At 46.1% G+C, this 17,819-nt stretch overlaps 1 protein-coding gene across 1 annotated transcript; it reads right to left on the reverse strand.

Moving 5' to 3' along the window:
- Nucleotides 1-2,397: 2,397 nt before the first annotated feature.
- On the reverse strand, nucleotides 2,398-8,794 carry LOC118379746 (SLIT and NTRK-like protein 3). Its single transcript, XM_035766758.2, has 3 exons — nucleotides 8,542-8,794; nucleotides 7,900-7,991; nucleotides 2,398-6,087 (listed from the first exon to the last, which is right to left on the reverse strand). The coding sequence occupies exon 3, from the start codon at nucleotides 6,035-6,037 to the stop codon at nucleotides 3,326-3,328; it is 2,712 nt and encodes a 903-aa protein (XP_035622651.1). The 5' UTR covers nucleotides 6,038-6,087; nucleotides 7,900-7,991; nucleotides 8,542-8,794; the 3' UTR covers nucleotides 2,398-3,325.
- Between the last annotated feature and the right edge of the window lie 9,025 nt (nucleotides 8,795-17,819).

A 17,819-nucleotide genomic window follows, 5' to 3' on the forward strand; every position in this document is an offset into this window, starting at 1 on the left:
GGTAGGTTGGGGACTAGTTGGTCAGAGAGAAGGAAGGGGGTAGGTTGGGACTAGGTGGTCAGAGAGAAGGAAGGGGGTAGGTTGGGGACTAGGGGGTCAGATAGAAGGAAGGGGGTAGGTTGGGGACTAGAGGGGTCAGAGAGAAGGAAGGGGGTAAGTTGGGGACTAGGGTGGTCAGAGAGAAGGAAGGGGGTAGGTTGGGGACTCGGGTGGTCAGAGAGAAGGAAGGGGGTTAGGTTGGGGACTAGGGTGGTCCGAGAGAAGGAAGGGGGTAGGTTGGGGACTAGGGGGTCAGAAAGAAGGAAGGGGGTAGGTTGGGGACTAGGGGGTCAGAGAGAAGGAAGGGGGTAGGTTGTGGACTAGAGGGCTCAGAGAAAATGAAGGGGGTAGGTTGGGGACTAGGGTGGTCAGAGAGAAGGAAGGGGGTAGGTTGGGGGCTAGGGTGCTCAGAGAGGAGGAAGGGGATTAGGTTGGGGGCTAGGGTGCTCAGATAGGAGGATGGGGGTTAGGTTGGGGTCTAGGGTGGTCAGAAAGTAGTAAAGGTTTAGGTTGGGGGCTATGGTGGTCAGAGAGGAGGAAGGGGGTTAGGTTGGGGGCTAGGGTGGTCAGAAAGATGAAAGGGGGTGAGGTTGGGGGCTATGATGGTCAGAGTAGAGAAAGGGGGTTAGGCTGGGGCCTAGGGCGGTCAGAGAAGAGAAAGGGGGTTAGGTTGGGGCCTAGGGCGGTTAGAGAAGAGAAAGGGGGTTAGGTTGGGGACTAGGGTGGTTAGAGAAGAGAAAGGGGGTTAGGTTGGGGCCTAGGGCGGTTAGAGAAGAGAAAGGGGGTTAGGTTGGGGCCTAGGGCGGTTAGAGAAGAGAAAGGGGGTTAGGTTGGGGACTAGGGTGGTTAGAGAAGAGAAAGGGGGTTAGGTTGGGGCCTAGGGCGGTTAGAGAAGAGAAAGGGGGTTAGGTTGGGGCCTAGGGCGGTTAGAGAAGAGAAAGGGGGTTAGGTTGGGGCCTAGGGCGGTTAGAGAAGAGAAAGGGGGTTAGGTTGGGGCCTAGGGTGAATGATGAAACCTGCTCAATATGTATACTCATCTGGTGTGTGTGTGTGTGTGTGTGTGTGTGTGTGTGTGTGTGTGTGTGTGTGTGTGTGTGTGTGTGTGTGTGTGTGTGTGTGTGTGTGTGTGTGTGTGTGTGTGTAAAATAGCTTTTAAGCAAAGAACAATAATCATTTTGCCTGTCTGGGAACGGTCTGAGTCGGGAGGGGAAAGCAGAGAGTCTTATTGGTCTATTAACTAACGTCACCAGTCTGGCCAATACTTCGTCTCACTACAGCCGGCTGACATTTCAGGCAGACATTTTTCAAACAGCTCTTACACTAAAAGGGCATTATCATAATTTTCATAATTTCACAGTATTATTCCAACCTCATAGAGTGGAAATACTGTATATATAAAACACAGGGAAATCACGTTTTTAACTGCATTGGGCCTTTAAATTAGTTGGAATGTCAAATGATCGATTTGTTTGAGTTGAATGACATTGCTTGAAACCCATTTCCCTGTCACGTATGTTCTCCCTCTTTAAGGATATTCACAAATACATGATGATGTAGAAAAACCTTTATATGACAGTAACCATTATGTTATCTGCACAGGATATCTCCAATCCTACTGATCTCATTAACAGTACAAAGCAAACGTAATGTTCTCTTGCTGATTACTGTTTTTCAATTTGATAGAATATAGCAGACTAATGTACAGGCCTAGTATTTCATTTGGTCATGGATTCAACATACTGCCATCTGAAGATTTAGAGAACAGTCTGGCGATAGTGTCTGACAGACCAGCAGTATTGTTAACCTGGTAATGTGAGCGTCCCTCTGTCTCCCTCGTGTGGACAAAATTAGTAATGTCAATCTGCAGCGAATGAGCTTCAAGTGGGTCCTTCAGTCTCGCGGTCTTTTTTAGATAATTCGTTGAACTTTCATGTGAAAACAGTCACAATGAAATGAGAACACAATGGTGCATTTACATTACCCATCGGACAAAACTTTCATTCATTAATTGGCTCATTTTCAATTCTGCATCTCTCAAAGACGTGTCACTCTCTTTCTCTTTTTGTTTTGGTATCGCCAGCTACTATCGAAGGTGCACGCCTTCCCGACTCAGCCTACCTCGAGTAAGCTACCACAGTAGCACAGTAGCAGCAAATGCCCATATGCTTGGCCACAGCAGCACAACTACAAATGTAATCAAGACACTAGAGATGTCCGTGTATGATTCTGCTATAGCAGACACAGCACAGTATAGAGCCATACCAAACATATTACCTCTACGTTCTTCACAAACGTTCCGTGGTAGCACCCTTTTCATTTAATATAAGAGTTTTTATTAAGAAGGCTATACCAGACGCATATTCACTATACATTTATTTAACATTACCTTTACAATAAAATGTTCACTGAAATTACAGAATAAATATATGCACATATTTTCTTCAAATCTTTGTAAGAGAGAAAACATTAAAAGTGCCCCCTACAAAGCCGTTAGTGTTGATGAGATAATCCGATGCATGGTTCTTAAGAAAGTGCGTGAAATTCCAGAAAACCTTGAGCGTCATCATATAATATATTCACAAATGTTATTTTAATCCTTGGGCGAGCACGTCCTTGAGAATTGCACCCATATATATAGTAGTCCTCTTTAATTATAATGATAATAATATATAAAATTAAATAGAACACTGAACCGTAATGTGTTACAGTATCTCTATTAATACGTGAGTGATAGTTCTGAGCAAATCCCTCACCATTGCAATGGGTCGAGTGCATGCAGCAAACTGCAATTCATTTTCTAAATGTTTTATTTATTTCCCACTAACTTCATGTGCAGGGCACCCGGGCGTTTATATATCCACCTGAAAGATAGCGAGACAGAAACACGAGCCCCAGTGGAGACATCCAGCTCCCGCACAGGGTTACTCCACCATTTGAGAGCTCATGAAGGGTTCAGTTTGACGGGATATATTTTCGGATGTTGTGTTTTTTCCCGGTGTCTCTATCCTCTTTCTCGTTCTCTCACTCTCCTCGGCATATAGACCAATCTGTTCCATATAAAAATAAGGGTTGATAACATTGCTGGCTACTCTGAAAAAAGGCACTTCATTGAATATCTGAGAATGGCCTTTCCTCCAAAGCGATTTTGGGGGAAAACTTTTTGTCATATAATATTTCATTTTAATATCATGCTGCTTTTTTGTTTAGTTTTTCTTCCGTGATTTTGCTCCGTTTGGGGAAAAGGGAGAGTGTGTGTTTATACGTAGCTTATGCTAAACTCCGTGTGTTAGAACCGATATGATTTCTCCAGTACTTCGAGGTAATCCGGCTTGGTTTGGAGTTTGGCCCTTAACTCGAGGTAATCGCTTTGGGAGGGGTCAGGGTAGCAGCCTTTCCCTGCTGTGTACAGCAGCGTCTCCTTGAGACGTGCGTCCTGTTGTAAGTCCGGGTATTGCATACCAGGCGGGTGTGCATGTGCAACGTGCATGTCCTTGAGCTTCGGCACCGTTCCATACAGACAGTCTACGAAGCCGACAGTTGGCGTGGGTCTCTGGCTGTCAATCACGGTGGGACACAGCCCACTGTTCTCGTGAAAACTCGATATATCCCCTGTATTGTGGTTTACCGTGACGATAGTGTTGAGCTGTGAATTAGACATGGCTAGGGTCCATTCTCTCTCCTTCTCTAAGAGGGTTCGGTAATTACTGTTGTTCTCTTTTGTTTCTGCAAACTGAACCCCCTCCCCCTCCCCTACCTCTCCCTCCCGGGGCTTGTAAATGGGGTTGTTGCACATCTGCGTCACAGGGTGAGGAATGTAATCATAGACGTGACCGTGAGTGTGTGTGTGGCCAACGTGACCATGCGTGTGTGTATGTGTGTGGCCGCTGGTTGACTTTTCAGGTGAGCCTATGCTTCCACTGCTGGTCTGTCTCGGCGGATCCTCTAATATCCTGCACTGCATCTGGATTCCTGTCAGATCCACCTCAGAGCGTTTCCGGAAGGGCAGCTTCTTCCGTCTCCGCAGGACGAAGGCGAAGAGGCCCGCGGCCACGAAAACCGCTGAGATGAACAAAACGAGAAGACTGAGGATGAGGACTGATAGAGGCACCGGCCCCCTCCCCACAGCCTCCCCCAGACCAGAGCTACCGGTGGTCATGTCATCAGAGGGGAAGAGAGCTGGGGAGGGTCCGGATGAGTACTTCAGCTCTGGACAGATGACCTCAGCATCCAGCGACCTCAGATCCTTCCCAAAGGCTAAATCAGGAGTCTTACAGATGACATCACTAACCATGATGACCGAGGACAGCTTCTCCATCCAGGTTTTGAGGGGGATGATGTCACAGGAGCAGTCCCAGGGGTTCTGATGAAGGTCCACCTGGACGATGGAATGCAGGTGTTCTAGAACGCCACGCACAGGAAGGGACAGGAAGTAGTTATTGCGGAGGTTGAGTCGCGCCAGGCTGGTGCCTGCGAAGGCGTCGGTCGGGAGAGTGCGGAGGAGGTTGTCATTGAGGAAAACAAGCTGAAGGCTGGGCATGAGAGAGAATGATGCCGGCTGGATCTCACGAATAACGTTATACTCAAAATAAAGATAACTCAACATCTGTAAGCCCCGGAACATACCGGGAGTTAGCCTCTCAATGTCGTTCCCATTCAAATATAAACTCTTCAGGTTGGGAAGATTGATAAATGCCCCTTCCTGGACATACGATATCCGGTTATTCCCCAAGTGTAGTAAATCCAAGCTGGAAAAGTTCCAGAAATCAGACCGGTAGATTTTCTGTATCAGATTTCCGCTCAGATAAAGTTTCTTGGCATTGAGAGGCCTGGGCAGGAGCTCTGAGATATTATGAAAGCCCTTCTCTTTACAGTTGACCGTTAGCCCCAGATCGTTGATATGGAGGTTGCAGATACACCCAGAAGGGCAGACGATGGGGATGGGGGGGCGGGTCTGGTAGCCAGCTATGGGGGGCTGGTTCAGGCCGGGGTAGAGACTACGAGGGGTGGGAGGGTTTTTGGTGGGCCTGGGCCGTTTGGTGGGTTTGACATGTCTGTCTTTGTACTCCACAGACGACGCCGTGTTGTGGAACGAAGACAGCATGGAGGACGGTTTCGTTGGCCACGTGTTCTCGTTGTTGAACGGAGACCGAGGGATTCCCAGTTTGGCCTCGATTTCCGCGTCCGAAAGTAACGGACAGAGCTCACTGCGTTTGATCTCTCGTAAATCTTTCCCGTGCAAGTGGAAGGGGTACTCGCAGGTGATCTCTCCTACCAGTGCTGTGTAGGGAACGCGTTCCAACCATGTTTTTAGCTGAACTATATCACACTCACAGATCCATGGATTCTCCTCAAGCTGAATCTCCATCAGGCTCCGCCCCACATATTCCAACGTGCCCTTATATGGTAATGTCTTTAACCGGTTTCCCCTCAGGTCCAGGTGTGTTAGTGACACCGACCTGAATAGATAGCTGGGCAGGACTGGTATCAGATTGTCATTTAGGATGAGTACTCTGAGTTTGTGGAGGTGCCTGAAGGCTCCGCTCTCTATCCTCTTGATGACATTATAGTCCGCTTGCAGGTATTCCAAGCTTTCCAGACCCAGGAAGGTGTCATTACGGAAAACCTCTAGTTTGTTCTCATGGAGGAACAGCCGTTTCAGAATTCCCAATCCGTTAAATGCTCCGGCGTGGATGTCCTGTAGCGCATTATTCCCCACATTAATGGACAGGGCGTTGTTGAGGTGAAGAAAACTGTTGAAGTACAGCTTCCTCATGGAGTTCCTCTGCAGGTTGAGTTTGAAGGGCCGTGTCCATATCTGGGAGATCTGACTGACGTTCGTAAATCCTTTGCTGTCACAGTGGACGTGAAAGACGCCCTCTTTGACTTGGCAGTAGCAGGGCTCGAAGCAGGGCTCGTCCATCTCCTCCGAGTCCTCCAGCAGTGGGATTGGGGTGGTCCATCCTAGGGCTATGGTGCTCAGCAAGGTAACCCACAGCATCCTCACTGAGACCCGATGAAGTCACGGCTATGGCAAGCCACTTCACAGCACTGAGACGGTAGACAAGAGAGGGAGAGGGAGAAGGGGCACAGACACAAACACACACACACACACACACACACACACACACACACACACACACACACACACACACACACACACACACACACATACACACACATACAGGACACACACATAGTGACAGACACAGACAGGACACACACACACACACAGGACACACACACACACAGGACACACACACACACACAGGACACACACACAGGGACACACACACAGGGACAGACACAGACAGGACACACACACAGACAGACAGACACACAGGGACAGACACAGACAGACACACACAGGGACAGACACAGACAGACACAGAGGGACAGACACAGACAGACACACACAGGGACAGACACAGACAGACACAGAGGGACAGACACAGACAGACACACAGGGACAGACACAGACAGACACACAGGGACAGACACAGACAGACACACAGGGACAGCGGGGTGAAGAATGTGACAAAGAGGAGAAAAAGAGACAGAGAGAGAGAAACCGTTAGTATTGCTGTCTCATGGAAGGTGGAAATAAAGGAAGACAGTGACATTGGTGTATCAACGTAGCAACACTGACTGTTTAATTCATTACACACCAACCTAAAACAATTACAATAATTATCCCTATTGGTCCTTTGTTTACCGTCACCATATTTCACGTTATGAGCACCTACCACTAGCCTAAGGTTGCCATAAATCAAACTCGGAGATGCTCAATGAATGAATGAAGGATGGCAACAGCAGGTGGCCGTGGAAGGGTGGAGAGGAGAGGGGATCTCTCTGTATTTAATACATAACATTGCAAACCTCGCGGAAAATCAGACACCGGAGTTCGTTTTGTTGTTGTGAAAATGAACGACAGTGTGGTTTCGCCAGATTAATCATAGCGTGAGCTACACCCCCGTTAACCTAGGGACAGGGACATAGCTTGTCATCAGGGCTCAAGGCACGGACCAGAGAGAACGAGAGGACGTTTGGGCAATATGCAGTGTTCTAATCAAACAACCTTAGGAAATACAGCTATTTGTTATAAGGTTACAACATTCAAGTGACAACTGATTACATATCATATCGTTGTCTTCGGGGCAAATGCCGGGTTAAATGTTTGAGAACAAATTGATTGCAGATTGTTCATAGCCTACCAAAATAAGATATGTTTAGCCTAACCTCCATATGTAAATATAATATGCTATTGATGAACGGAGATGACATCAGCTGTTCAAGGGCTAGAGAGAAAAATACCAAAAAACGGATTTGTCATCTCCCCTCCCATGCCCTTAGCCCCCGGTGCTTATGGTCATAGTAAACGAAAATGACTTACATTTAGGACACGTTTCTACCTATGAAACGATTCCCTTTACCATCACCGCTGTTCGTGTCAAAACTGCACACACACACACACACACACACACACACACACACACACACACACACACACACACACACACACACACACACACACACACACACACACACACACACACACACACACACACTACGATGAATAGCGCACTTTGTATGTTCCCAGTGCTCTGCCTCCACCATTTGGCTTGTATTGCAAATCTATGCGCTGTCCGTGGTGCTGAGATCCCATGGAAAACACACAAAGCTCCTGCAGGCGCTGTCCATTAAACCGGTGGTGCTGAAATAATACAAAATCCGAAAAACACTAAAAAGAGAGAAAACGTATTCTCCCTTACTCTTTCCGATCGTTTAGCATTTCCACGTCCCACAGCGGTTGGTAAAGTGTTATATTCCTGGGTGTAAGCTGTTATATCCCGGGGTACCTACTCAGTTTAATGGCATCCAACTTCACATCGCCTGCTTTTGCGGTGCCCGTGTAGCGGGGGAGGTGAGATGTCCCGCGTGTCTTCCGTTATGGGCTGTTGAAAGAGGGAGAGAAGGAGAAACAAGAAAAATATGCATAGGAATGAGCCGTACACATCCATACAGCATAACGCAATCAAACCCTGTACCTTGACCAAACCACAAACTGTTAGCACAGCGTAGATACATCCATTAAAGAAACATAGGTTCAATTATAGACACGATTGTCTATACGGAAAACGCAATGAAATAATAAATAAATACATTGACAATGTCTGTTGTATCTCAAAGAACCGGCAAACCCGAATTATGAAACCAAGTGGGAATGTAAAGGCAATAGAAATTAAACCTATATAAGGTAAGGAAAAGAAGCTGTTGAAATGCGAGCCCGAGCGCTATGCAGGTGCTTTCGTCGTGACATCGGCTCGGAAGCGTTGAAAGTGAGAAACAAAATGCTCATTGATCAGATAGGATAGGCAGATTCCTCTGCTCCATTCTCACCATCAACGAGTGCGTTCCTTTCCCTCCCACGTCCGTGGCTTAGCTATATGCAATAAGGATACGCATTAACACACACACACACATATTCACACACGCACCACTCACCTTACTTTGGCACTGGAATTTAACAGCATCCGGAAAAAAGCACCACTAGTTTAAAGACTGTTGGATCTCTCTCTTTCCTTCTCTGCCTCTCTTGCTGCCGAGATTTTCCCGTTGCTCTCTCTCTCCCTCTCCCTCTCTCTCTCTGCCTCTCCCTCTCTCCGTCTCTCTCTCTCTCTCTCTCCCTCTCCCTCTCTCTCTCTGCCTCTCCCTCTCTCCGTCTCTCTCTCTCTCTCTCTCTCTCTCCCTCTCTCCGTCTCTCTCTCTCTCCCTCTCCCTCTCTCTCTCTCTCTCTCCTCTCTCCGTCTCTCTCTCTCTGTCTCTCTCTCTCTCTCTCCTCTCCCTCTCTCTCTCTCTCTCTCTCTCTCCCTCTATGTCCCTTGCTCTCTCTCCTACCGCTGTGGCTCAGGCAAAGAGAGAAAATGAAGACGTGATTGGAATGCAATGTTCTCTCTTTCTATCCACTTTGCTTATGATGCAGGTCCTCAGCTTGCTTCCTTTCCACGTACGACCGTTCAACAGTATAGCCAGACGAAACTGTTTCTCCTTGGCTTAAGCTTCCCTCTGTCCGATGCGCCAACCTGCTGTGGATCAAAAGTCAACGTCTATTTTTCCTTCGCCTCTTTTTAAGACGTCACTGGAAGGAGCTTTAAGTGAAGAGAGAGGGAGCGACTAGCGAGAGAGGGAGAATACGGGGGGAGTGGAAGGGACATTGGCGTTGGTTGTGTATGGTGTCGGCCTTGCTGAGAGGAGGAGCGCTCTGACTGGTCGCAATAGGAGCGCGCTCTCGCTCTCTCTCTCGGAAAGGAGAGAGAGGTGTGTGCGTGGCGGGTGGTTCAGCTTCTCTGAGGCAGCAGACCTGTGGATGACAGGCAAAGTGAGGCGGAGACCAGGGAGCAGAGAGGCAGTGGATTTGTTTTTTGAATCTTTGGCTACTCTTTACAGAAAATGACTAACTTGAATACGTTGACTGTTCATCCTACAGTTTATCTTGTGTCTTTTTGGGTGTAATGATTTAACTTCACTGGACTGTCCCATCTCTTAAATATGTTTATTTTTTTCTCAATTCAATTCAATTCAATTCAAGGGCTTTATTGGCACGGGAAACATGTGTTAACATTGCCAAAGCAAGTGAGGTAGATAATAATATACACATTTGTATATATATATATTTTTCTCTCTCTCTCTCTCTCTCTCTCTCTCTCTCTCTCTCTCTCTCTCTCTCTCTCTCTCTCTCTCTCTCTCTCTCTCTCTCTCTCTCTCTCTCTCTCTCTCTCTCTCTCTCTCTCTCTCTCTCTCTCTCTCTCTCTCTCTCTCTCTCTCTCTCTCTCTCTCTCTCTCTCTCTCTCTCTCTCTCTCTCTCTCTCTCTCTCTCTGAATAGAAGGGAGGGTAGCCATTGGCTCCTGACAGTTTCTCTCCGTTCGATCTCACTGCAGCAGTCACGGCGCTGCGAGTGGAAAGGAAGTGCTCATACTCTGTTCCGTGCCTTTCCGCGCGCAGCCTCCAGCGGGCAATACAACCCGGCATGAGAGCCCGGACCACATCAGATCGCATGGTAGACTTCGTTCACTTCCACATTACCATGGTCAAGACCAAACATCAATTTTGTCGTTTGTTTTGGGTTGGTTTTTTCAAATAAGATTTCATGATTACACCTCTGACATCTAAAATGAATAGTCTATCCTAAGCCTACTTCCCTTAATCACGACCTGTTCAGGATTTAACAATGGCTGTTGTGATTCTGGATAAGAACTGAAATCACTGTTCAATTCTGCTATGTGAAAAGACGAGATTTTCTCTCAATGTTTTCATGCATTGTATCTGAGCTCAGTTTATAGGCTATGGGAATTATATTGTGGTAGCATGAGTCAGGTAGATTTTTGGATCTTTCGGCAGCCCCAGGCTGTACAGTATCTGTGTCCCAGATTTTGTCCCAAAATAAACCCCCATTGGCACACACACTCCCACATGTTCACGCCCAGCCTGACACAGCCTAAGAGATAAGAGAGGAGAGTTCATTAGTGCCTGGCCAGCTGTCACAGAACTAGATACCAGGGTCACCAATATAAGGCATGGCATATGGCTCTGGAGATAGGAGGACAGAGTCTACTAACTCACATCTACTAGAGAAGAGAACCAAGGCTGATATTCTAGGCCCATGTTTCAGGGTGCTAAATAGCAGAGACAAGAGGGAAATATGAGTAAGAGAGAGAGAGAGGGAGAGAGAAAGAGAGAGAGAGAGAACTTAAGATAGTGTGTGTTTGAGAGGGGTTAAGGAGATAAGGTTACGAGAGACTATTTGGTAGCAGCTGGTATAGTAAAACTGTCTATCATGTTTCTCTGTACAGACCTATCATTCATGTCCTGGCCTGTCAGACAGCCAGCTGCTGCTGCTGCTGCCACACAGTCACTCAGAGAGTCAATCGTTTAGCTGGTGCTGCTGCCACACAGTCACTCAGAGAGTCAGTCGTTTAGCTGGTGCTGCTGCCACACAGTCACTCAGAGAGTCAGTCATTTAGCTGCTGCTGCTGCCACACAGTCACTCAGAGAGTCAGTCGTTTAGCTGGTGCTGCTGCCACACAGTCACTCAGAGAGTCAGTCGTTTAGCTGGTGCTGCTGCCACACAGTCACTCAGAGAGTCAGTCATTTAGCTGCTGCTGCCACACAGTCACTCAGAGAATCAGTCATTTAGCTGCTGCTGCCACACAGTCACTCAGAGAGCCTGTCATTTAGCTGCTGCCACACAGTCACTCAGATAATCAGTCATTTAGCTGCTGCTGCCACACAGTCACTCAGAGAGTCAGTCATTTAGCTGCTGCTGCTGCCACACAGTCACTCAGAGAGTCAGTCGTTTAGCTGGTGCTGCTGCCACACAGTCACTCAGAGAGTCAGTCGTTTAGCTGGTGCTGCTGCCACACAGTCACTCAGAGAGTCAGTCATTTAGCTGCTGCTGCTGCCACACAGTCACTCAGAGAGTCAGTCATTTAGCTGCTGCTGCTGCCACACAGTCACTCAGAGAGTCAGTCATTTAGTTGGTGCTGCTGCTGCCACACAGTCACTCAGAGAGTCAGTCATTTAGCTGGTGCTGCTGCTGCCACACAGTCACTCAGAGTCAGTCATTTAGCTGCTGCTGCCACACAGTCACTCAGAGAATCAGTCATTTAGCTGCTGCTGCCACACAGTCACTCAGAGAGCCTGTCATTTAGCTGCTGCCACACAGTCACTCAGATAATCAGTCATTTAGCTGCTGCTGCCACACAGTCACTCAGAGAGTCTGTCATTTAGCTGCTGCCACACAGTCACTCAGATAATCAGTCAGACAGAGAACACTAGGCTACAACTTCTCCGTGTCTGGACACCAACACTTCTCTAGCACCATCGTCAACATCAGGCTTTACTCCAGGCTCACCTTCGACATAACAATGTCAATACAGGTATCCCATTGTCAGGGTATCGGGCCCTATGTCAAAACAAATCCTCATTAGCTGACCTGTCATGGCTTAAGTACAGTTACCTTGGAAGACTGCAAAACTAACGGAAACTAAAGGAAAACTAAAGCAAAACTAAATAAAAACTAAATGAAACTTAAGGAAAAGTAAAGGAAAACTGAAACTAAAGGAAATGACTTTTCAATGAAAACTTTTCACTTTCCACCATTAACCTCCCACTGGCTCCCCATCGCTCTCCCCTGTGTATCCCAGGTGTGGGATCTGAGTGATGTCCCATGTCCCCTGTCATTGCCGGGTATGGAGTTCTCAGTGAAGTGAGTAGTTCTAAGTGCTTCCCCTGTTTCTCCCTGGCCTCCTCTGCTGGATCCTAGTGTTCCCATGAGAACATGTCTGAGTCTCTGTGGTCTGTCTGTCTGTCTGCCACTCAGAGGAATCACACAGACTGTCTGAGTTTGTTAGGAACTCTACAGAAGAGAGGAGGGAACAAAGGGGAACATAGGGATGATCAAGGACAGGAGACACACACATATGACACACACACACAGACTCACATTATTACATGTCTGAGAGAAGGAATGAAGACAACAGCTCCCCTACTGGATATTATTATATTATACAGTCAGGACCACTGGTCAAGGATTCTAACATCTCTCCCTCCCTCTCTCTCTCTCTCTCTCTCTCTCTCTCTCTCTCTCTCTCTCTCTCTCTCTCTCTCTCCCTCTCCCTCTCCCTCTCCTCTCCCTCTCCCTCTCTCTCTCTCTCTCTCTCTCTCTCTCTCTCTCCCTCTCTCTCTCTATAACTCTCTCCCTCTCCCTCCCTCTCTCTCTCTCTCTCTCTCTCCCTCTCCCTCCCTCCCTATCTCTCTCTCTCTCTCTCCCTCTCCCTCCCTCCCTCCCTCTCTCTCTCTCTCTCTCCCTCTCCCTCTCCCTCTCCCTCCCTCTCTTTCCCTCCCTCTCTCTCTCCCTCTCTCTCTCTCTCTCTCTCTCTCTCTCTCTCTCTCTCTCTCTCCCTCCCTCTCTCTCTCTCTCTCTCTCTCTCTCTCTCTCTCTCTCTCTCAAATCAATTCAAAGGGCTTCATTAGCAATGGAAACATATGTTGACATTGCCAAAGCAAGTGATGTTAGGAATTTCAGCTCAGTTTCCACCTCATGTTGTGGGCAGTGTGCACCATAGCCTGTCTTCTCTTGGGAGCCAGGTCTGCCTATGGCTGCCTCTCAATAGCAAGGCAATGCTCAATGAGTTTGTACGTAGTCAAAGCTTCCCTTCATTTCGGGTCAGTCTAATTTAGGGGTCAGTCATAATAGTCAGGTATAAAACAATATAAATGGAAAATATACATGTTAGCACTAACACACAGAAACAACAGATTTATCACGCATCTAGTCACAGACAGTGTAGTATAACACACAGTCCCAATCATACTGACACCAGCCTGCCATCTACCCCTGGCTGGAAGCACTTCACCTCCTCAGCAGAAAAAAGCAGGGAACCTCTTTTGTAATTCAGCATGCGACAACAGATGGACACGCCAGACATGGGGCTGTAGCTGTCACACACACACACACACACACACACACACACACACACACACACACACACACACACACACACACACACACACACACACACACACACACACACACACACACACACACACACACACACACACACACACTGCATGCGTGACAGCTGAACAAGGTTACCATTGCTGGCTTCCTGCTCATTATTGCAGGGCATGCACTCAATGTTGCATCATTACTCACTCTATCCCTCAGACAGACACAAACACACACACACACACACACACACACACACACACACACACACACACACACACACACACACGCACACTCACGCACACGCGCACACGCATACACACACAGAGACACGCACATACACACACACACACGCACATGCGCACACGCACACACGCACACGCACACACACACGCGCACACGCAGATGCACACGCAGATGCACATGCACACGCACACATGCCAACACACCAACTCAATAACACAGAGTTTAATATGTAAGGAAATATTAAATCTGGCAGAGGGGAGAGATGACGGAGAATGAGTCATGACACCAGGTAAAAATAGAAACATGTAATCTTAGTGTCTAGAAATACCGCCAATCAAACCGATCAAAGGACTCTCTAAGGTGTAGACTTGATGGGGTTGGGGGATGTCTGTGTGTGGGTGTGGTCTATCTTTACTATCCGTTCCAAAAGTCTTCTAAATGATATTAAAACAAGGGGGGGGGGGGTCATTTCAACAGTCCCCAAAATGAAGAATGCCATTTTATTCTTAGTGGTTAAGTTAATGATTACAATTAGAGTTAGAATTAGGGTTAGGGTTAGGGTCAGGGTCAGGGTCAGGGTTAGGTTTACGGTCAGGTTTAGGGTCAGGGTCAGGGTCAGGGTCAGGGTCAGGGTTAGGTTTAGGGTTAGGGTTAGGAGTTTGGGGTTAAGGAAAATAAATCATTTTTTTAAATGGGAATACATTTTTGGTCCCCACTTGGATAGCAAAATCAATACATGTGTGTGTATCTGTGTGCATGTGTGTGTTTACAGTTGTAATGTGAGTCAGCAATCAACGTAATGCTGTCAAATCCTAGTTGAAAAGAATAATCTCCCTACTGAAACCACCCATCCATGCACACACTGATATACACATTTCCTCTAGCACTCTTGCTACGTTACAGAGAAACTGTTGCAAGCACTCAACATTCCTGTACTTCATATACAGTATAACCAAGTACACCTCAACATTCCTGTACTTCATATACAGTATAACCAAGTACACCTCAACATTCCTGTACTTCATTTACAGTATAACCAAGTACACCTCAACATTCCTGTACTTCATATACAGTATAACCAAGTACACCTCAACATTCCTGTACTTCATTTACAGTATAACCAAGTACACCTCAACATTCCTGTACTTCATATACAGTATAACCAAGTACACCTCAACATTCCTGTACTTCATTTACAGTATAACCAAGTACACCTCAACATTCCTGTACTTAATTTACAGTATAACCAAGTACACCTCAACATTCCTGTACTTCATATACAGTATAACCAAGTACACCTCAAGATTAATGTACTTCATATACAGTAAACCTAGTACACCTCATTCCTGTACTTCATTTACAGTATAACCAAGTACACCTCAACATTGCTGTACTTCATATGCACTATAACCAAGTACACCTCAACATTCCTGTACTTCATATACAGTATAACCTTTTACACCTCAGCATTCCTGTACTTCATATACAGTAAACCTAGTACACCTCAACATTACTGTACTTCATATACACTATAAAAAGTACACCTCAACATTCCTGTACTTCATATACAGTATAATCAAGTACACCTCAACATTCCTGTACTTCATATACAGTAAACCTAGTACACCTCAACATTCCTGTAATTCACATACAGTATAACCAAGTACACATCAACATTCCTGTACTTCATATGCAGTAAACCTAGTACACCTCAACATTCCTGTACTTCATTTACAGTATAACCAAGTACACCTCAACATTCCTGTACTTCATATACAGTATAACCAAGTACACCTCAAGATTAATGTACTTCATATACAGTAAACCTAGTACACCTCAACATTCCTGTACTTCATTTACAGTATAACCAAGTACACCTCAACATTCCTGTACTTCATATACAGTGTAACCTAGTACACCTCAACATTCCTGTACTTCATATACAGTAAACCAAGTACACCTCAACATTAAATTACTTCATATACACTGTAACCAAGTACACCTCATTCCAGTACTTCATTTACAGTATAACCAAGTACACCTCAACATTGCTGTACTTCATATACAATATAACAATGTACAGCTCATTTCTGTACTTCATATACAGTTAACCTTTTACACCTCAGCATTCCTGTACTTCATATACAGTATAACCAAGTACAACTCAACATTCCTGTACTTCATTTACAGTAAACTTAGTACACCTCAACATTCCTGTACTTCATTTACAGTATAACCAAGTACACCCCAACATTCCTGTACTTCATATACAGTATAATCAAGTACACCTCAACATTCCTGTACTTCATATACAGTATAATCAAGTACACCTCAACATTATTGTACTTCATATACAGTAAACTTAGTACACCTCAACATGCCTGTACTTCATATACAGTATAACCAAGTACACCTCAACATTCCTGTACTTCATATACAGTATAACAAAGTACACCTCAACATTCCTGTACTTCATATACAGTATAATCAAGTACACCTCAACATTCCTGTACTTCATATACAGTAAACAGTACACCTCAACAGTCCTGTACTTCATATACAGTATAATCAAGTACACCTCAACATTCCTTTACTTCATTTACAGTATAATCAAGTACACCTCAACATTCCTGTACTTCATATACAGTATAATCAAGTACACCTCAACATTACTGTACTTCATATACAGTAAACAGTACACCTCAACATTCCTGTACTTCATATACAGTATAATCAAGTACACCTCAACATTCCTGTACTTCATATACAGTAAACAGTACACCTCAACATTCCTGTACTTCATATACAGTATAATCAAGTAAACCTCAACATTCCTATACTTCATTTACAGTATAACCAGCTGTACATTACAGTTCCCTCTCACCATTCATTAACATCACCGTACATCTACCACATTCTCCAGTCTCTTTACCTAAAACACTGCCTACTTCACTCATAGCTATATGTGTGTGTGTGTGTGTGTGTGTGTGTGTGTGTGTGTGTGTGTGTGTGTGTGTGTGTGTGTGTGTGTGTGTGTGTGTGTGTGTGTGTGTGTGTGTGTGTGTGTGTGTGTGTGTGTGTGTGTGTGTGTGTGTGTGTGTGTGTGTGTGTGTGTTTGTGTTTGTGTTCAGGTGCATATACTGTGTTTTTTAAAACACCAGCTCATCATGGCTGTTAACAGGAATTTACATAGCTACTTATATATTAAGATGGCAGGTAGCCTAGTGGTTAGAGCGTTGTGCCAGTAACCAGCAGGTAGCCTAGTGGTTAGAGCGTTGAGCCAGTAACCAGCAGGTAGCCTAGTGGTTAGAGCGTTGGGCCAGTAACCAGCAGGTAGCCTCGTGGTTAGATCGTTGGACAAGTAACCAGCAGGTAGCCTAGTGGTTAGAGCGTTGGACTAGTAACCAGCAGGTAGCCTAGTGGTTAGAGCGTTGGGCCAGTAACCAGCAGGTAGCCGAGTGGTTAGAGCGTTGGGCCAGTAACCAGCAGGTAGCCTAGTGGTTAGAGCGTTGGGCCAGTAACTAGCAGGTAGCCTAGGCGTTAGAGTGTTGGACTAGTAACCAGCAGGTAGCCTAGTGGTTAGAGCGTTGGGCCAATAACCAGCAGGTAGCCTAGTGGTTAGAGCGTTGGGCCAATAACCAGCAGGTAGCCTAGTGGTTAGAGCGTTGGGCCAGTAACCAGCAGGTAGCCTCGTGGTTAGAGCGTTGGACAAGTAACCAGCAGGTAGCCTAGTGGTTAGAGCGTTGGGCCAGTAACCAGCAGGTAGCCTACTGGTTAGAGCGTTGGGCCAGTAACTGAGCGTTTGCTGTTCATCAGCTCAGCCTTGTCTTGGTCTATTGGTAACAGTACATGTTGTGGAGATGAGAGTCAGCCTCATTTTGGTCTACGGGTAACAGTACATGTTGTGGAGATGACAGTCAGCCTTGGTTTGGTCTAGGGATAACAGTACATATTGTGGGAATGACAGTCAGCCTTGGTTTGGTCTAGGGGTAACAGTACATATTGTGGAGATGACAGTCAGCCTTGGTT

The sequence above is a fragment of the Oncorhynchus keta genome, chromosome 1 (genome assembly GCF_023373465.1).
Source record: "Oncorhynchus keta strain PuntledgeMale-10-30-2019 chromosome 1, Oket_V2, whole genome shotgun sequence".
Lineage (NCBI taxonomy): Eukaryota > Metazoa > Chordata > Actinopteri > Salmoniformes > Salmonidae > Oncorhynchus > Oncorhynchus keta.